Below are 22,719 nucleotides of genomic sequence, written 5' to 3'. Positions count from 1 at the left end.
ATGGTGTATTGTTGTCTGTATGACCTGATGACTCTCCAGATGATAACTTTTGTGCTTACTGTGGCAACACATTATGGAGATAAACAGAAGTTGTGTCTGACGTCACAAGTTATTAGGATGTACATTGTCAGAATTTCTGTATATGTGTTGTGTGGTGTTCTTGCTCTTACAGTACTCATGTACACGTGTCATCATAGAAGACTGCATTGTCAGATATGCTGATGCCTCTCTGACCAGGCTGAGATATGCTGATGCCTCTCTGACCAGGCTGAACAAGGAGAATATAAGAGTTCAACGCATACACTGTGAAGCAGTGGGAAACACTTTCAGTCAGCCAAACTCTTCAGTCCAAGCTGTTTTTATTATTCCAACATACAAAAACACAGATTGAGTGCTTTCATCCCCTAAAACTGAGGAATTCATCAGAATCTAACTGCACTCCACAGTACAGCCTTTTAAATACTGTTAAAAATGAGTGCTGTCATCACCCTTCACAATCCTTTAAAGATACAACTACCTTAATGCTCAAATGAAATGTACTACAAACACCTTTTGACACAAGAACATTTTAACAAACATCATTTATAAAAAATAACTTTTTAAATTCCAAGACATTCATCAAATATAATCTTAAAAATTGTTTAAGATAAAAAATCAACAAACATATATATACTGTGTAGTTGAACCACTCCCTCCCACACATACAGAGAGACTAAAATACACAGTACTTATGAGGTAGCGTTCCTCATTAATATTGGTTTTAAGGATATCATTTCATTAAGACCTGGTGCATGGGTCGCAGCTAGTTTTATTTGCCACTTCATTTCCCTTTCCTCTATATAATTCCTGTAATCTTCCCCTCTAGGATTTGGTCTTATTCACTCCACAATACAAAATAAAAACTGAACAAAATTTGCACATACTAATGAATGTTTATATAGGGCATTATTTATATTTCTTGTAGCAATCTGGTACTGGTGCTCATATATTCTGTCCCTAAGATGCATTAATGTCTTCTATAAACATTGGACTTAAATCCTTTACTGATTTTTTTTTGTATAAATGTATCCAAATAGCTAATGCTTTCTAAACTACTAATGTATGTGAATTTAAAAAAAAACTAGATGAATTATTCAAAAATTCCACAAATTCTCTCTTATTTTCTTCCATTCCTTTCCACAAAATGAATACATCATCCAAAAAATGCACGTACAGTTTAATATATCTAAACCACTCACTAGGGAAAATTATAGTTTCTTCCCATTCTAAAAGCACCATATTAGCATAAATGGGGGGCACATGATGCCCCCATCACTACACCCGTATTCTGTTTAAAATATTCTCCCTCATAATAAATGTAATTGTAATCTAATACAAGTTCCATAAATTCAGAAATCAAACTTATTTTGTCATCAGAAAAGTCCGTATGTTTTATCATACTTTCTAAAAAGAGCTCTATCCCTTCACTTTTTGGAATGGATGTATATAAGTCCACTATATCCACCGTAAGATAGGAAATGTTTTCTTCCCAGATATTATTTTTAAGCCTACCCAGGAAGTCCCAAGAATCTGTCAAAATGTGGTCTACCTTGTTGTAAACATGTTTAAGCCACTTGTTTATTACCACCCCAAAAGGGTAGGTTTTATAACCTTGTCCTGCCACTATGGGCCTAAACTTAAGATGTTCCAGGAAACCATATTGTCCTGCCACTATGGGCCTAAACATAAGATATTCCAGGATACCATATTTACAATTATACTGACACTGTGCTTACTAAAGAGCACTTTTCCCTTTTTATGAAAGGTTTAAAATATGTTCCAACAAGAAAGTTTAATTATACTGATGTTATTTTAGAGTTAAAAATATTTATGAGGAAAGTCAATTTAGCATATATTTTTTAGACCCAGAAGGCACACACACACATGCACTCATGCCTAGGGCCAATTTAGAGTGTCCACTCCACCTACAGCATGTCTTTGGGATGTGGGAGGAAACCACCCGGAGCACCCACAGGGAGGACATGCAGACTCTGCACAGAAGGCACCCCACAGGATTGAACCGGAGAACCTCTTGCTGTGAGGCAACAGCGTTATCCGCTGCACCACCGTGGCCACCCATGAGCTTACAAACCTATTAATTTCTTTAAAAAAAGTAACTAAAGTGGTGGATAGTGGTTACCTGCTCAATGCCTTTGACACTATCCCCTGGTCCCCTATTGATAGACATGTAGATCTGAATATAAATTGTTATATTGTGCTATAGATAGTTAACTGGTTGTCTGACAGAATCCATGTGGTTAGAGTTCCATGTGCCACTTCTGAAAGCAAAACAGTTACCTGTAGTGTATCACAGGACTCACTTTTGGGCCATCTCCTATTTGTCATCTATTTATCAGATCTTCAGGCCATTACTTGAGGCCTATGGTTAATTAAGTTTGTAAACTGTTGTAAATTTGGGGTTATTTGATCTACAACTGACTCACAATTGCTCCAACATGGGTTAGACCATGTTAACAACTGGTGCAAGGAAAATGGTTGCATATTAAATGCTAAACCATGTAGCATAGTTCATTTTGATAAATAAAACAGTTTCACTTAAAGTATAGGTGATGAACTCATCCAGTAAGATGCTGTTGAAAGGCATCTAGACACTTGATAATTCCATATCATTTGTCTATCATGTTACCACAGTAGTTTGGAAAGCCTTTTATCCATCTCATCTCATTTCCAAAGGCACCTCTGCTAGATCCAAAGAAGTCTTAATTTCCCTTTACTTGTATCTTATCAGACCCATTATTGAATACAGTACATTTTTTTCTAAACATGTTGCACAACTTGAGAAACCTCAGTGATTCATAACTAAAAGCAGTGGCATCAAAAATCTTGGTTATAATGAGACGCTGGTAGCCCTTTATTTCTACTTAGTGTAGTGTCTTACCAACTCCTCAGTAAAGATCCGTGTCTAGACTTTCAAGCTGGGACTGATTCAGCTGTATTTGACTTCCTATCCCTTTGGAGAACTAATGATATCTCAGATATTTGGTTAAAGGAACTTAACCTTTATCAGCAGATAAACAAGGCATGTTGGCGTGATGGTTTCTTATTCCAATGTATCCTTCAGCTCTGGAACTAACTTCTACTACATATCAAGTAGAGTAGCACCCTTGCCAACTTCACAGTAAACCTTGATAATCAGATGGGTAGTCCCAAATTCTACCCTGGTCTATTTTGTCTTGTCCTCTGAGGCTAGCGGGAACTTTTGAACAGGTTTTTTTGGGTAGGCTTCTAGTGGTCTGTAGACCAATCACTTAGTACTTCCCTATGAACCTTTGAACAGTAGATTAAGGGTGAATTATTACCATGTATTCTATACTTTATTTTATTTATTTATTTTTGTGGTCTTCAAATGTTCTACTTGCCCCATGAGCTAGCTGTTGTGCCCCAGCTAGACAGGGAACCTAGAGCTACCACTGTAAATCAGTATTGGAATTTATTGTGTTGGTATAATTTTATTTTTAAAAATACAGTAAAAGGACAACTGCTGTGGGTTAACAGGTTAAAGACTAAAGATAAAATATTTTTATTAACAGCTTGACTGTATGGAATGTGATTTTTTTTGTACAGGCACTTTTATTCCTGTGAAGTACAGGGTACAAAGGTTATGATTATGATATGATTAGCATTTTTTCTCTGTCTTCTCTCCATGGTATCCCTTTTTTTTGCAACTATTCAGATTTGCCTCTCCTAATGTCTTCATACCTCTGTATATAATGATATGCTGCTATCCCTGCAGCATAAGCCATCTCATGCATTATGACAAAGTCTTATCCAAAAAGCTTTACTATTCATCCATGTTTTGGCATTAACTGCTTCTTGAACTAAATGTTGTAGCATATTCTCTTATCTGAAAATATGTAGATATGTTTATTTTTTAGCATATCCTTGTAGCTGTAAATATATTTTGTTCAATTCTTATGTGGTCCTATTAACCCGGGCTGTGCCTACAAATGGTCTGTTGAGATCAATGCACTACCCCAGTAAACAAATATAAATAAATAAAAGGGACAAGGGTGATGGACCAGTTTTTTTCAGATAGCATTCAACATCATTGTCGATTTTGTGTGGCCAATAATATCCAGACTAGATATATACTAACGTATAACTATATGGCCAATACAAGATGTAATTAGAAGGTAATGGCATATGTTAGCAAGTGTTCAAGAACCAAATGATGAAATTGAAAATCAGCTTTTTTTTAGTTTTAAGACTTACAAAATGCTAAAACAAATGTTATATTATAAGAAGCAACGTGATATATTGGTTGCCAGATTACAGTCAGAGAAAAGGTATATAGCTCTGTTATAAGTGTAGTTTTTGTGGGTATATTTATAAGAAGAATAGCTTTAAACATCCATTACTAGACAGACATTTTTTTAATTTCTACCTTTGGTGATTGTGACAGTGAGAATGTGGTATATATTGCTTTATGTGAAGCCTGTCCTACTTATTATATAAGCAAAACCAACAGAAAATTTGATGAATGGATTTGTCAACATTTGTCAGACATTAGAAGTAATGATAGAAATACATTGTATAAGCATATTAGGAAAGAAGGTGAGAGATACATTTTAAATTTGCCATTTTACAAATGATTAGGCACAATATTAGTGGTGGTGGTGGTATCATTTATTTGTCTGAAAATGAAGAATATGAATGGATCTGTAGGTTTACGGCAGATATTCCCCCAGGACTGAATGAGGCTGTATCAGTTTAACCTGTTTTGAAATGAAGGCATAGTAGGTAGAGATTTTTATTGGTGTTTTGTGACATGTGACTGTGCAAGTAATGATTTATAATGATTTTCATTATGTGATGTATTATTGCCTGACAAAGCACCTTTTGGTGTGAAAGCTTGCTGTTTTTATTCATCTGTTAAAGTGCTTATGTTATAGGCTCTTGTGTGAATTTATTGGCTATGTTTTGGTCTTGGCTCAGTTACCTGCTTGAGCTACCTTTTGCCTTGTTTTTTTCTGAGGGTCCTAACAGGAGAATCCTTTGTGAAGCATTTCAGTGACTACTGAGGCACAGGCAAGGTAAATGGCTTAAAGATGTGGGAGCTGTCCGATAAATGTTTTGCTTTGTAAAGAAGAAATGGGCACCAATGGTTAAGACACATCATTCTGTAAATCGCAGAGCAAGAGGCAAACCTTACATGTTTGGTATTTGGGAACATGTTGGCTTTCTGCACTATGCATAACAGCGATGATTTTCACATGGGTCTATAATATCAATCAATGAATTTATTTAGAAATACTTGTAATAGATAAAAACTGAGAAAGCCCTAGGAGCTCTAAGCATTAGCCTACATTCAACAGTAGGTGGCAGCATCCCTAGGTTATGCTTCTTTTATATGATGAAATTAGATACAAAACCAATATTACAGAACTCTATAAACTGATAAATCCATACAGGTTTGCATTTGAGTATAGCTCGTGACTGTTTGATAGTTACAACAGAATATATCTGGGTACTGAGCTAGGCACTGTACTTAGATTCTGATTTCAGGTAAAAAAGGCAGAAATACAACTCAGTCTTGAAATTGTGCAGCCATTTTGCCCATGTTAGTATCAAGTTTTTGGATGGTATATTTACAGTGAAAGAAAATATCACCTGTGTGACTAAATGCATACCTGTTTCTTTCATATGCCATATCATGTGAGTAAATATATGCCCTTGACTTATAGTTTTTTCCATACTGAACAGATGGCCTGTGTTGAAGGTGATTTAAACAAAGTTCCAAACTGAATCAATCCAATATAGTCTTCAAGATAGCCAACAGTGAACTACAGTTCCTCAAAAATATTATCATCAGATAAAAAAAAAACAACTCACCAGTCTATTTTAGAACTTCAATCTTATGTACAGAATTTATGGCTAAAGAAAATTAATATTTTCTAGATGAGGTTTTGGTGCCAGAAAAAGAACACCTTCTCTATCCTTTACTTTTTTTTTAAGTGACAGCTTGTTTACTAGCAAAGGGCAGGCGGAGATAACAGGCTGAGGAAAAATCTTTCACTCGCTCTTCTTTAAAAAAGACATTCAGCATATAATTTCTTCTTTTCAAGTTTAACCTTGAAAGTAGAAATTCTTCAAAATGGGATGGAAAATTTATCAACTTCAGTCAACAACATGATTTACTAAGGAGCACAATGTACCATCAGAAACTAAAAAAAAAAAAAATCAAAGACTTGAAAAGGTCTTAAAGTAACATAGGAGGCTAAAAGAAGAACATATACAGATTGACTTAAACATGTTATATTATTAATCGACAAAACAAGAGTATTGAGAGAATTCAGGCTGTAGAACTACAATTAAAAATTTATGGAAAAGGAAGCAGGAAACTGAACTTAAAGACAATTTGGATTTAAGATGGTTTGTCTTATGGCTTTAACAGGATACACAGAACTCTGACAGATACTAATTCTTTTCCAAGCTTGAATCTGCTGACTGTCCTCAGTCCTGTGTCCTCATGCCGGTAATACAAAGCCCCGATCTGCTGCCACTAAAATCCAAAGCAAAGTCCTCTCTTGAAAAACAAGAAGAGAAAGATGCTTGCCACACACACATGTGCCTTTTTAAAGGCAGTTGACACAGGAAGTGTTTTGCAAGGACCAATCGGTTCCTTGCAAAGCACTTTCTTTTTAAAAAAAAAAAAAAAAAAAAAAAAAAAAAGGACAACTTACTTCCCTGGCTGCTGCAGCCAGTCAGATCTCTTGCTTCACTGAAGTGGACCTGACTGAGTGCAGTTTACAGGCAAGTAAAAAAAATAAATAAAATGAAAAAGGAACAAAGTTTGCGATCATGCCACACAGAAATGTCACATCACACTGCTGTGATGATGTTCATGAGGTGCCAGAACAAACGGACATAATAATCAAAAAACAGCTGTGGATGTCACACACCACTTGGAGCTTCTGAATGCAGATTGTGGCACAGTGCGGATTGGGAAATTTACCCTTTTCCCCACTGTAGTGCGATCTCAGGGGGTGTGCGGTACAGGGGAGCTTGCACACTTCAAAAACATACAAAAAGGTAGATTTTTGTTTTGAAATGATATGTTTAAATGGAGCAACTGGTGTTTCATTCTTATGACTTTTGGCATTGTAAATGTGTGATTGTGATCTTTTTGTCTCATTCTTTTATGTTTCAGTTATGTGAAAGTTCGATAGATTGAAGTAGACTCATATGCACACGTATACACACAGACAATATGTATGTGAGTGCTGTGTTTTAGGTCAGCCATTGCTTTGGTTGACAGACAGAAGTGCAGAGTTGTTTGGTTGAATGTCCAATTTGTCAAACAGTTGTTTTGTTCATAGGTTGGTACTCGGCTATCGGCCCTAGGGCCTATACAAGCCTAGCCATAACAATTCCCTGGCTATTTCTTCCCACACTATTTACTTCCCTGGACCCCTGTCTAGCAGGCCGACTGACGTGATCCCCCGGGTGAATTTCCTTTCTCCCATCCAATCATCAAGGTTCCTTTTGAAGAGGGCCAAAGAGGCGGTCTTCTTGACATGTATGGGCAGTCTATTCCAGAGTCTGGGGAGTCTCTGGGTAAGGAACCTATCCCTCCAGCATGATTTGTTTATTGTGATGACAAGATTTAGATCCCTGGAGCATGTGGCTCTGAGGGATTGGGATTTCTTTAAGTGTAGCATGTCCATTAGCTCTGGGTTTGACATAGCCTTGTATGTTAAGCAGAGATCGCCTCGGAGTAGACAATATGCGACAGAGTATAGCTGGAGTTTTTTAAGGTGGTCAGCATAGGGCATCTGCTTTAGGCCTGTGATTCTTTTAGTGAGATATTTCTGTGTCCTTTCCAGTTGTTGCAGATCTCTTGAGAGGCACATACCAAACAGGATGTTGTATTATATAATGGGTCTAATGAGGGATGAGTACAGTGGGACAATGACCTCCTTTTTTCTGGATGAAAAGCCCTTAGTGATGAGGTGTGCCTCATAGAAGGATTTCCTGACTGTTGTGGCAATGTGGTTATTGAAGGTGAGACCACTGTCCACCTGTGTCCCTAAGTCTATCATCACACTTTCAGTGTTTAGTGTACTGCCACCTATGTGATAATTCACGGGTACATGTTTTTTCCCAAAGGGGATAATTATACATTTCTTGGCATTGAGCTTGAGCCCATGGCTTTAGCACCAAGCATCTGTTTCTGTTAGGCCCTTTTGTAGAGTATCCACATCATTTGGGGATTCAATAATGGCTCCTAGTTTGCAGTCATCTGCGAACTTTGTTCGCCAGAGTCCCTCAGTGTTGGCCTGTACTTGGATATTTGTTGCATCAAAACAAGTAAATGGGATGCATGCTATTTGTGTGTTTTTGAGAAAGTATGTGGGTTGGGATTATGGTTGGAGTAAGGATTAGGTAAGAGGATAGACTGTCTGTGTGACTGTGAGTGTTTAGGGTAAAGTTATGTCTTAGGAGATAGATTTAGTGTGTGTGCATGTGTACTTGCACACGGTGAATGTCTGAGCTATCTTGTGTAGTGATAGTATTATGAGAAAGGATGTTTTTTAAGCAAAGATGCACATTAGGGCTAGTGACAGGCGTAGGGTTAGGGTTAAGGTTAGCAGGTATTACCAAGATGGAGCAAAAGGGCAAATTATAAGAGAAGGAATGTTAGCTGGTGAGTTTGACATGGAAATATTTTTTTGTAACAGATATTGATTATGTTTTTAGATTGTATTAAGCTTTTGGTTATAACAGAGTACAGGCTAGATTTGTTGTAATGAGTTTTTTATACAGTAAGATGACTAGGTCATCAGGTTGCTGATAATGGGTAATATGTTTGAATTAAATTTGCACTGTGTCCATGACATGCTTATTTTATTATTGGGGATGTGATATATTTTTAACTATCAGGTGAATCTGGGGAACTTTTAATTAACAGAAAGTGTACTGCTTGAGGATTATTAAATGTTGTACAGGGCTCTAGGTATGCTACTTGGCAGAAGATAGAAAGATGGAAGATCTCATTGGTCATCTCTCTTCTATGGATGATAATGGTGGTTAGCTAGATGGAAGCTGTTTAACACAAATAATAATATGAATTTATCTATAAAATCTGAATATAATATCCGGAACTGACCAGCAATAATATGGTTTTTCAGATTTACCCAGATATACATTTACAAACATTTATTAATGGTTGCAGCATAAAAGTGCATAAATTATAGTACACTTTCAGGAAATTAAACTCTTAAATAGTTGATAGTGAAATGTTTTATCTTTATTTTCATCTGTTTTTCTTGCTTTTAAATCTTTATAAGGTACATATTATTCCATAGTATTTATGTATGTTACTGAAATGCTAGACAGAAGTAACTTTGCTATTGTTTTTATTATTTTGTGCTTGCTATACTTTACATATTGGACATTAAATATATTTAGTTACATTTTTGAGACACCTTGTTTCCTAGCATAAATTTCATAGGACATATCTTGCTGTTTTGAATATGGTTAAAATGCAATACATGATATATCATTTTCAACCTGAAGACAAATTCTAATACAATTAAATATATTATAATTATTTAGTGAAGTTATAGATACCTAAGTTATACTCATTCTATAATTTGTAAACTATTGTCTTTCAACTGGCTAATCTTAAAATCTTATTTATTTATATTCTTTTCACTAAATAATCCATTTCTCTCATTGATGTCTTTATAGATATTTATTTAATATAATGATAATTCATACAAAGTAATGTATTAAAACAGATTTTTATTTTTTTTCTCCCTTTCTACTTCTCTCTTTTTCTTATAAATTATTACATATTAACATATCAGATGATTAGTATGTTTATATGTCATCCAGTATATGGTTAACTTACAATAAACATATGTCAAAATGGACTACATGGATGAGAATAAAAATTTATATTTTATATCCCGAATTCAGATGTTTACAAGATCAACATAATATGTTGCTTAATTTTACTGTAGATGTTTTTCATTTTTTAGAGTTTCGAAGATATAATGTGAGCACTACTATTTTATAGCACACTAATATGATAGTTATCTTTTATCTGTTATAAATATAAATCTGTAGCTAAGTTGTCCACATTCTGAGAAGGAAATATAATAGTGTGGAAGAAGAGAGTGATTATGATGTATTAATAGGTGAATCTTTACATATTTAGAACTGAGATAGATGTATCCCTTGACTTAATTTAGTGAATAAGTGGAGTTATTTGTTCACTTTTGCTATGAATTTGATAATCGATTCAGGACTGAAGGCTTGTCTTATATAAGAATATTTTTTTCCTGTGTAGAATTGTACAACAGATTTTGTTTAATATTATTAGAAGTTATGCACATTTGGTGAATACTAACAGTTTCATTAATTTTGTGAGTAGTTTAGTTACAGTTATGGAAATACAGTTTCTGTTTTAGTAGTTTTTGTATATTATACTATTTTTTTATACTTTTGAACAGAAATATTAAATTTAGTTTATGATTTTCTGTTCTCATCATCTTTTATTTTAGTATTTAAATGTGGCTGATGACTGTACTTTAATATTACATGGACTATTTAAATAATTTTAGGAAATGGCATTACATATTACTTCTTTAAATATAAACAGATTAATTAACATCCCAAATAAGTAGACTTTTCAGTTTCTTAAAACTTAAAAAAATAGTCTTCTTGCAACAGAACATTTACTAGAGAATGACATTTCTAAACTAAATTCAAATGGATGTTTTACTTTCATCCTCATCTTTCTGTAAGAAAGTATTACAATTTTATGGGGAAATATTCTTGTGTCAAGAATTATTGGTGCTTACTATGATACAATTGGAATGTTTTTAGGGGTAATAATTGTGCATTAAAACAATATATTTTGTATAGAAAATACCTATTGGATGTGTAAATTTAAGAAGAAAATGTCTAGCATAATTTAAATGCAGTACTAAGTAATGGAAAATATCTTGCAATATTTGCAGGAGACTGAACAATGAATAAAGATGATTTGGGTGCAGATAAACATTTTGGAATTTCTGAAAATTTACTTTAAAATAGACAGAAATATGAATATAATAGACAATTATTTTGAAGACTCAAATTCATTGCATTTCACTTATTATTATTATGTATTTCGGACACAAAGCAAGATAGACAAAATATAAAAATCTAATAATTTAATTTCCAAGACTGCTGACTCTAAAACACAGTTGTGTGCTGTATCTGTTCGTTATGCATTATTAGTAAAGCTTAAAAGTATCTAACAAAAATTATTAATAACATTGCAGATTTCTAAGAATGACTTTGTAAAGAGATTGCTATTGATGAAATGCATATCAACAGTAGTTGATGCAATTATATAGTTTTATGGGATTCATTAAAGTGTGTGTGTGTGTATATATTTTATATATAGATAGAGATGTATCAAAATCATTGCATGGCACAAAAAATAGTACTAAATTCAAAAATTTTATTTTATCAATGTCATTGTTCAACAAGGATAAACATATTTGGAGATTTGGTTAAATTATTTAAAATTAAATACCAAGAATTTATAGATCATAATGACTGCTATCACATTAGAAAATGATAAACCTTCAATGTTATTCCATTACTCTTCAATGCATGCATGTGCTTTGAAGAGAAATAAAGCTTAAACTCAAGAAAATCATGTAAAGGCTATCATTAATTACAAAATTAATGCAACCGATTACAGTTATTTCCTGTACAGGTAGCAGTTTAATTAATCTCATAAAGTACTGGCAACCATTGTTATACAGACTTGTTAAAAAAGGCACGATGGTGGTGGACAAGGATTTAGCCAATATACGAAAGCCTTGAGGGGACAGATGCAGACAAACCCTGACCAAGGAGTTAGAACTGTTTCCCAGTCTGACATATATTGTACCCCCTTAGAATGACACCAGAAATTAAGACAATTGTTGAATTCAGTAATCTTTTGTTTGTATTGTGGCATCATTCTTGATAGTAGAATGCTGTTCAAAGCTAGGTTCATACCTGCTTCTGATACATATTCCAAGAGATCCATCATGCCTCTCTTCATATAGTCCATAGAGGTACATCTCAGCTTATTTATGCCCATGTGTATTATGACTGTATCTTTTACGTATTTGTGGTGCAAGGACTTGAGTGTATGCACAATGTGTTGAATCCTGGTATCTGGTAAGCAACTGTCCATGACCATATCCTTGCACAAACTGGTGAGTGGTGCATCAGTGTGCCTCACGATGGAATCACATATGATTGGATATTGGAATGTGTAGAGGTTTGCCTTAAAGGCTTATGAATTGAGCCAGTGTGACGTTTAGATGTATGTTTCATGGAGGGTGTTGCCTGTGCTATGTGTTTGTGGGATTGGTGGTTTACATAGGTTAGTATTAAGAGTCTTAGCATATGCATATGTAGGTCTATGTTTTTTGTCTGAGCTGTATGCGATTGGTTTTGTGTGGTGTTGTGTGTACTGACAACCTGCATGTTATTTGCCATGGCTTTTCATGAGAGTTTACCTACAAAAACATTCTATAACTACATCTGTTACACACTCTGTCAGATTGTTTAAGTAGAAGGTGATTGACAGTAAACAAGGGACAATTACTACATTGTCTCTGGATGCCCATTTCAATGAAGCTGGTCACAGAGATGATTGGAAAGTGCAAATCCAGGGCTCCAGGTGCTAATTAATGTGGGATGAAGGGGGAGTGGTGCCTTTGAGATTTGGAGTTGATTACTGGAGGTGATATCTGGCTAGTAGTGTAGATAGTGCTGGTCTCAATTCATTTGCATGTAGCTAGGAATCAATGATAATTTACTCCTTCTGTTATCATAAGTAAACAAATAGCATAATTCAGGACTGCTTCTTGAGAAGTAGTATTAACTCAAATGTTACCAGGTTTGGTACATTTTCTATAGTCTTCTCTTGAGTGATCCCTGAATAGAACCTGTAGTAGCCAGATGCAAGATAAAGCCATCCTGCACACAGACACTGAAGAGGTTCTCATCAAAACTACAACCAGACCACTCTGTGAAGTCCCATACACACTGTTCAATCAGTGAACAGCAAGAATCAAAGCTGCCCAGATCCTTCTCTCACCACGATCAAAGCAATAGCATTAATCCCAAGATGGCACCTAAAGATCAATTTTCAGGGTTTCCAGTGATTGGTAATCTCCAGGAAGGCTCAGAAATCGTGTTCCTCTTCTCATTTTCTCACCAGAGGCAAAACAGAAGCACTGATCTAAAACCGATTCCTTATAAGTAGTTCCTTATCTCTCCATTGATTGGTAATCTACTATAATATAGTTTACAAGTAAGATGGAAAAAAGGGATTAATACTCTGAGTACTGTAGTGTTCACTAAGTGAGTAGAATGTCATGAAACAGAAGCTCAATATAAGCTTTAAGAATTAAAAGGGTGGGCATTCATTGCCTAGTAGAATGAACAGATAAGCTAAGACTAGTAAAGTCAAATTTATAACAGGGACAGGCAGTTCAAAAGCCACTGATTATAAAAGCATTGTAGAGACTGGGTCAGTATATGAGTGAGTGGGTGGGTGGAAAAAATCCTATGCATTCACACAATATCAATAAACTCATAGAACATGCAGCTAAATAATAAGGCCCTAACCAAGAACTTTTAAAACTCCAACAAAAAAGTTAAGATAAAACAAAATTTTAAATGAAACAAACTATAACATAACAGCAACAAGCCTTAAATGAAAAAATCCAATCCAAAATCTAATGTAGTCACACACCAACAACAGTAGTGTTACAACACTTGCAGCTAAATACCCTAAATAAGAAATATTACTTCTCAGCTCCTCCCATTAATTAGCTAGAGTAAATTCATTTCCAATTATAAATGAAAAAGGAATTTTTTCAACTAACTCTATTAGAATCCTGCATGATGGCTCTGCCTTGGGACAGTGACGTCTATCTATAATATATTCACATTTTTGTAAAAAAAAAGCACTTTGACCCTGGTTATATTATCTTAAACTTGTATAAAGCAGAAAGAGGTGTACCTTTATCTTACCAGCAAGCTACCTATATATTATCCTTTCCTCAGATTTGTACATCACTTTATAAATGCAGATTTTTGCTTGAAAAATTTCTGTATCCATTGTTTCTTATTCTTGAAAGGACCACCACCATCATCATCAATAACCCCCCTTTTCCCATTTTCTCCAAGGGAGGGTCATGGTGTTGTCTAAATTGTTGCTATCTCTCTCTCTCTTGATTCAATGCCACTCTCCTACCTTCATCTCCAGTCATGCCTGACTGTCGCCACACAATCCATCCATTCATCCATCCATCCATCTCTTTGCTGAATACCCTCATTTCCTCTTGCTTACTTCTCCACCAGATTGTCTTCTGCTTTTCTGCATATGCCAGATCCACCATAATCTGTTTTCTTTGTCTGTCTCACAGTGTGTACCCTACCACCCATCTCAGGCACTTCATCTCCATCACCTCTACCTTCTTAAGCTGTTCTGTCTTCAGTGTATAGATCTGTGTACCATACAGTAGTACTGTATGGTACACAGACAGTAGTGCTGTTCACACCACTGTTTTGTATATCATACTTTTCAGCTTCTTTCAACCACAATGTTCCTAGGACATCAAACCATCAAAAGGCTGCCAAAATCAGCTTTCTTTGGTTCTTGTCATATGCTTTCTCCAAGTCTAGAAATGTCCAGTTGGACTCTTTCCTCATCTCTACTTTCTTCTCAGCTGTCTGTCCCACTACACACACTGGGTCGGTTGCGCTACATCCTAAATCTGAAATGCTCATCTCCCATCTTACGTTCTACTACTTTTAGTATTCATTTATCAGTAACCCTCTGCAGAACTTTCATGCAGTGTGACAGGACTTTGATACCTGTATTTTGACCACAGTTTTGAATGTCTACTTTTTGTTCTTGTACAGTGATACTAAAATGCTTATTCTCCAGTCATCTGGGATATGTCTTTCTCTGTATACTGATTATAGTATACTGTAGAGTCATTTCTCATTTAGCTTACCCAACATCTTGATCTTATCTGCTGTGACGTCATCTGAGCCTGCTGCTTCCTTCATTTTCCTTCATGCTGTTCTTAACTCTTCTATGGTGAGCGCCTCCTCTTCTTTCATTGTAAGCTGTGTCTGGGGCAGTACAGTTAATGTGGGTTTTTTTTCTATTAGAAACCACTGCAAGTATTCCTTCCATTTGCTTTTGATGTCGTGAAGGGTTATGTAAGTTTTATGCTGGGGCTAGACATCTCTGTTGGAGGTGTAAATTGAAAGAAACTGTAGGTACCTGGTCACATATATTTTGGGATTGTTCACTACTTCAGAAATACTGGGGCAACAAATATGATAGATTAAAGGCAATCTTTAATTTAGATGGATCTTGTTTAAGATAAGCTGTACTATATGGCCTGGCATTATAAGAATCAGCTGCTTTGCATGTTGTAACATGACACTGGAAGGATCTCAGTCCTTCTTTATCTAGTAAACACTGATCTATAGTAAAAGAACATTTTCTGGCCGAAATATGAGTTGCCGTAAGTCGGAGTATAATAACTAAAGTTATGATGAAATGGTTATCCTCTGGTGTAACTAGGAAAGACTTGCAAGATAATCTTACTATCAACGGTATATTAATTTGAAAATTTAAATATGCATCTGAGTACATTTCTTGGAAACACTTCTTAAAAACTTTGATATGCCCACTTGATGTTTGAACTGTGTGTATTATTGTAGGGATGCATGGATCACTATCTATGTATTTTAACTTTATACTTTTCTCTTATTACCTTTTTTCTCATATATGTGAGCTTAAGTGCTTTGCATACTAAATAGCTGTATTCAGTGAGCTTATTTTTCCCCTTTACTCTTTTTAATTCTTTCATATAATTGTCATATCAATATTACCATGAAATTTATACTGGATTACCTACAGTTGTCATAAGACTTTATAATAGTTTTAGTATCACATATACAGGTGATGATGATAAAGTTGACAGGCCTTTTATATTATTTACATGTACTCCTGTTCTTATTTACTCAAGCTCAAATTTACAAATTGTTTTTAACTATATAATGTTTTGTATGTGGTCTGTTAGTCTTTCATTATTCTGAATTTGTTGGTTTATGTTTAATTATACAAAAAGTAACTAAGCAAAGACAAGGCTCCAGCTTCTTCTTCTTTGAAAGACAGACTGCTTTAATAATAAACACACACGAACACTTTCACCATTAGACTTCTTCAGTTGTATGAATTACCTAAGTCAGCACACCCATTTTATACTTAAAACATTTGGCTTAATTGATTCCTAAAGCCATATTACTTTACATTAATTCCCTTCTAAAACATCGCATAATAATATAAAAATATACATCTATATATTTATATTAAAAATACTAAATGCATATATATAATAAATATATTAAAATATACACTAAAGGTATATAACAAACATATAAAGGACATACAGTAAACTACTAAAATATACATTATCTAAGTAAAGGTCTATTCTTTAAAACTGGTCTCAATGGAATAATAATGCTGGGTATTAATCTCTTTTACATGCTTTGCCAAAGCATTGAAGATACTTCCCTTTCTAATGTGGTATATATGCTCTCTTATTCTATCTTTAAGAGGCCTATCGGTTTTACCCACATAGAATTTATTGCATATTTGGCAATTAGCATATATATATCACATTAGAAAGGGAAGTAACTTCAATGCTTTGGCAAAGCATGTAAAAGAGACTAATACCCAGCATAACTTTAAATTTAGAATATAAGGGATTACTGATGTCAATAAGAGAAAGGGGGACATTAGAAACAAAGCAGAGACCATGAAAGTAGAATGGATAGTGAGGCTCAGGGCCAGTGCAGGACATGGCCGCAATGATGTTATTCCATTGAGACCAGTTTTAAAGAATAGACCTTTACGTAGATAATGTATATTTTAGTAGTTTATTGTATGTCTTTTATATGTTTGTTAAATACTTTTAGTGTATATTTTAATATATTTATTATATATATATATATATATATGCATTTACTATTTTTAATATAAATATATAGATGTATATTTTATATTATTATGTGATGTTTTAGAAGGGAATGAATGTAAAGTAATATGGCTTTAAGAATCAATTAAGCCAAATGTTTTTAAGTATAAAATGGGTGTTCTGACTTAGGTAATTCATACACCTGAAGAAGCCTAATGGTGAAAGCGCTTGTGTGTGTTTATTATTAAAGCAGTCTATCTTTCAAAGAAGAAGAAGCTGGAGCCTTGTCTTTGCTTAGTTACTTTTTGTATATTTGTTCCTTGGATATTTGGCAAAGACACCTGGTTGTTGTTGGTTTGTTTTTTCGTTTTATGTTTAATTATGTTTTTTTTTCAAAAATAGCTTAAATAAAATGCATGCAAAACTAAAGTTTTTTTATTTGTCTGAAATGAGTATTGTTTTGTGTTAAGTTGTTAAAAAATGGAAACTGTATATAGTTCAAATTAAATAGTATGGGAAGCACATTTTTGTTTAAAAGACAATTAAGTTGTTTAGTTGCTCAGCAAGTAAAATGTAAACATAAGAAAGTATACCCCAATGAAGTGCATTGAATATATGAAAACACTGCAGTGTGGTGTGATGATGTAACCTTCACAAAGTTTTTTATGCATTTTTAAACACAAAACATAATATTTGACAGCCATATGGTGGTCATAAAATATCAGAGACTTGTTGCTGATAATGATACTTGACAATGGAAAACTTAATAGAGCCCCATTGCTGGTTTATATAAAAATGTAAGTTTTGTTAAAATAGACTTATAAGACTTTATAAATTATCCAAGTCTGTAAAATATAGGTTAAATGGCACAAGATGTCATAAGGTTACAAAGTTATACAATTTAAGTCAGTTTTAGTATGTAAGAAAGCATTGTGTATAACTGGAAAAAAATTTTTTTTTCAATTTATGGAAGCTAGAGTGGAAGTGAATTGTCTTGATTATGAATGGAATTAAAAACTTTTGGGCTACCAAATGTGAACATTTCCTTAGAAGCAAATTCTGTTTTGTTGTAAAGGGTACTGTTGTATTCTTTGAACAGATGTTATACTGCTGCTTACAAATAGCATTCACATGGAAAGGTGATGCATTTGTATTAATGAGCAAGAAAATATTCTTGTTTTTAAGCAGGTTTCTACGTGCACATCAGTGTACTCCTATGGAAGTCTGTCCAGTTATGTTCATTGTATATTTTTGTCCATTTAGTTGTAATGCAGCATTATACAGCAAAACTGCTAAAACATGATTAGCCCTTTCATAGACTCATAGGTGTATACTATGCTCATGACTGCTATGACCCACAAATTTGATTTATATATGCTGTGATTTACTAACTGCTTCTGTTCTTTAGAGATGTAGGTATCAGATCAGGGGGTGAATTTCCAGCTACCCATCCATTAGTCCAAGTTGCATTTAAATAGGGTTAGGGAGGAACTCTGTTTCACATGGCTGGTGATGAATGGGAATTCTATGAGAAACATATCTGTCTGTCCAACATGTCCTATTTATGTCACAAGCAAAATTTAGGTCATTCAATCTAGTAATTCTGATGCTGGTCATAATCAGTGGATTCTGTTAATACATAATTAGTAGTAATACTGTAAAGAAAACACTAAACATTATGTTTATTTCCAAAACTCAGCATTATACATGCCACTGATTGGTGACAGATGATATTTACTGAGAAATGTAATTTCCAGTGAGATAGACACAGACAAACAACAGCCTATATATAATTTTAATTTGTAAGGCACTATGTTTTTGTCTTTAATTCACATGTGGAATGCTTTTCTTTGTTTGTTTTTTTTTTTAACTGGTGAAATGTTGACGTGTGCTTGAAATTATACCCTGAATATCATGCAGGACTTTATTGAATAGCCTTCAAACAGGTCAAGCGGTAATAAATATTTTTCCTTATTGTTAAAGATAACCAACTAAACAAACAAATTATTGACTACTAAAAGTGGCTCAAATAAATAACTTTGTGCTTTCTAAAAGGAAATAGAGCACACCATCACAGACATCCATATCAAAATAGTAATGTCTTTCAGCTTTTCCCGGTTAGGGGTCGCCACAGTGGAACTCTGGTCCGCTAGTAATTGGCAGTAGATTTTTACAGTGCCGAGTTGCCAGCCCGACGCCCAACCTTCAAAGAAGGCACATCCATTCATGCTCACACCTACCTACATGTCTTTAATGTCGCTCAACCATGGGGAGGGCAAGCAGACTCCACACAGAAGGTGCTCCAGCTGAGAATCGTATGGGAGAACCTCTTGCTGTGAGGTGACAACGCTAACCACTGCACCACTGTGGCCATTAGACATTCACATCAAAATAACCTCTTTAAAAACGTTAATAGACTTTGACGTACACACAAAACATAAAATCAAAACATGAAGAGCCTTTAAAATCCACAATAAGCACTTTCAACATAGCCTTCATCAGATCATTAGTACTCTGGCTCTCTCTTTTATGAATTAAAGTGTAATCATCCAATCAACAACCTCTCTTCAGGGCAACACCTTCTTTTTAACCAAACAGAATCTAACCAATAAAATTACTAAATCAGAGGCAAGCCTCCATTGTCAGCCAATAGACAGGTGTCTTCCTTTCAGAATTGGTTTAAGTGGAACTACTGCATTTAAACCAGGTTCACAATCTGCTCTTAAATTTATGATCCAGTTTGCTTCTATAGTTTCAATGTGATTCTTTATGCCCCCTCCTCTAATTCCTTCAAAAATACATTCCAAAACTTTAAATTTAAAGGAATGGGATGGATGTAATAAAACATGATTCGCTAGGGCATTCCTTGTGTCCTTATGCTGTATATCCCTTAAATGTCACAAAATTCTGTCTTTAAATTGTTGGTCCATCTTCCCTACGTAATATGCTGGACAGTTTACACAAGTAACACACAACATGTGGATGTTCGTGGTGGTGTGCTCTATTTCCTTTAAAAGCAGGAAGTATTGTTAAAGATGGTCTATTCCAAATAAAATGATTCTCTAGATTTAAGGTCATGGGTTAAACGGATTCTTAATGCCTTTTTATATTTTCTCAAGAATTCTTAAATGTATCTTTGCAGGATTGTGGATGTTGGTGGACAGAGATCTGAACGTATAAAGTGGACTCACTGTTTAAATAAAGTTTTTGCATTGATATTTCTGGCCTCACTTAGTGAATATGATCAACGTCTCGAGGAGACTAATGAAGAGGTAATAACAGTGTTATAGCTTCCTTTATTAAAACAGTAAAATGCTTTTAATTTTTTTTTATTTTAAACAAATCAATTATAAAACAAATAACTATATAGGTCTACATCTGATCAATATATCAAAGTTATATATCAACAGATTACATTTTTCAAGCAAGTCTTTACATTTAAGCCAAGATTAATATGAATGTGTAATATTATATGTTCTCATATTTATAGTATGCAGTTCACTACTGCAAACAATTTTTGCCATACTAATAAATTCAATACTGGATGGGGTAACTTTACTTTTCCAGTTTTAAGTAATTACTTTTCTGACTATAGCAAGAATACAGCAAAAAAGAGGCACTTGGTTTTTTGGAAGTATCACAGGAATTGGAGCATTAAATAAAACTAATGATTTAGAAATATTGTATCTAGCTGACCACAAAGCTTGAATAAAGTTATTAATTTCAAAAAGGGGAGAAGACTTCACATTCATATACCATATGCATCCAGTCAGCTACTATTTCAGAATCACATCTCCAGCATTTAATTCTATTTGATTGATACATAATTGTAATTTTGTTAGGAGTGACAAAAGTACTGTGTAAAAATGTCCAAGTGAAAATTTTCCAGTATAATGAAGATGTAGTTTTATCTGTAGATTTTAATATTAATTTATTGTATTCTTTAGAGATGCCTTCGTTATTAATTTTTGAGGCGTAGTTCTGATAGGAATTGTCTAAATATGTGAAATCTAACTTAATAATTTTATAAATTTGTGACAAATATGATTTATTTTTCATTGCATTATTATTGATATTTATTAAGAATTCCAATAATTTGGGGAATGATTTCTTATCTAGGTTAAATATCTTATTTACCTCTGTGTTCACAAAGTCTTTAAATATTTGTAAAGTTAACCAATTCTCAGAATCTTGATTATATTTGGACCTTAAAATTTCAACACATATATATCAGTACCATTTAAAAATTGATGCTAATAAATTAAATTACTTTGTTGTTTCAATACTAGCATTTTGTTGAAGTTATGAGTTTCTAAGCAGTTAACTGTATATGCAATTGGAAGCATAGAAAATATTAAGTCTTTAATACAATGGTTAGAATATGTGAACTTTTGGAAAGAGGAAATGATGTTATTTAAATAGAGAAATTTGAGAAGAGGGTATAATACCATGTATGCAAAAATCTTTTAATAACCAGATAAAACTATTATGTAGCATTTGTTTGTGAATGGTTGTGAAATATTTAATATTTACTAATAGTATTTCTTGATGTAATTGTTTCCATTTTAAATCATAAGATGAATTTATCCACAATGCTATAAGTTTTACAATTGTTGAAGTAGCATACGATTGAATATCAGGGAATCCTATTCCATCATTATCCCAACTTTTTCTTTGTCAATAAAAGGAAACTATTGGTTTGTTAGGATGCCAAAAATATTTAAGTAGAATATTATTTATCTTCTTCATAATTTTTTAGTGGAGATAGTACTAAAGATTGTAAGGCAAGCAATATTTTAGGGCAAATTGCCATCTTATTAAACATTAATTGTACTTCCACGGTAAAGAAGAATTTGTTCCAATTTATGACTAAACTTAAAATTTTTATCAACAACCTGTTGAAAGTTTGTATCATTTCTTTACTATTAAACATAATGGTTATACCAAGGTATTTCATTTGATTGCTATTACAAACAAAATTACAATAATTTTGGTATGATTTTTTAAAATTGTTTATTAACTAATAATGCATTTGTTTTATGATTAAATCTGAAGATTGAGATTTCTTCAGACTGACTCATAGAACTGATTATATGTTCTAATGAATTTTCTATATTTCCTATGTTAGTAAAGAGCTGACTCTTTAGTTCAAAATCTTCTTTTATTTTGATACTGTTAATGTTCTTATTTGACCTGATACTATTAGTAAAGGGTTCTATAGCTAATGAAAAAATAAAGGTAATAATGGATAGCCTTATTGTGTGATTTGAAGGAATTAGAAAGAAAATAACCTATTTTATCATAAGCACAAGAGTTATTGCACAACTTAGAAATTAATGCAATTAGCTCAGGTGAGAAATTATACACTTTAAGTGTTTTAAACAAGTACGACCAATTAACTGAGCCAAAAGCCATATCTAAATTGAGACTAATGATAGAATTATTTTTAATTTGCATAGTCTATTAACATATGTACTTTTATTATGTACTCTTATTATGTTATCCTGTACTTGTTTATTTAAAATAAAACCAGTTTGATCATTGTTAATTAGTTAGGTATAAGTAGATTAATTTTGTTAGCTAAAATGGACATGAGCATTTTATAGTCCACATTTAAAAGTGAAATGGGTCTGTATGATGAACACTTTGT

The 22,719-nt window shown here is 33.6% G+C and overlaps 1 protein-coding gene across 1 annotated transcript in view; it reads left to right on the top strand.

Annotated features, from left to right (window-relative positions):
• Positions 1-22,719, top strand: part of LOC122787873 (guanine nucleotide-binding protein subunit alpha-15-like) — a 183,146-nt gene that overhangs the window by 125,263 nt on the left and 35,164 nt on the right. Inside the window, exon 4 of the mRNA XM_044054790.1 lies at positions 20,212-20,341. Coding sequence (XP_043910725.1) covers positions 20,212-20,341 — 130 coding nt within the window. The remainder of the gene's footprint in view (positions 1-20,211; positions 20,342-22,719) is intronic.

This window comes from Protopterus annectens, chromosome 13.part0, assembly GCF_019279795.1.
Source record: "Protopterus annectens isolate FY-2018-M chromosome 13.part0, PAN1.0, whole genome shotgun sequence".
Lineage (NCBI taxonomy): Eukaryota > Metazoa > Chordata > Ceratodontiformes > Protopteridae > Protopterus > Protopterus annectens.
Note: the sequence above shows the minus strand (reverse complement) of the source record. Positions and strands in the feature narration are given on the sequence as shown.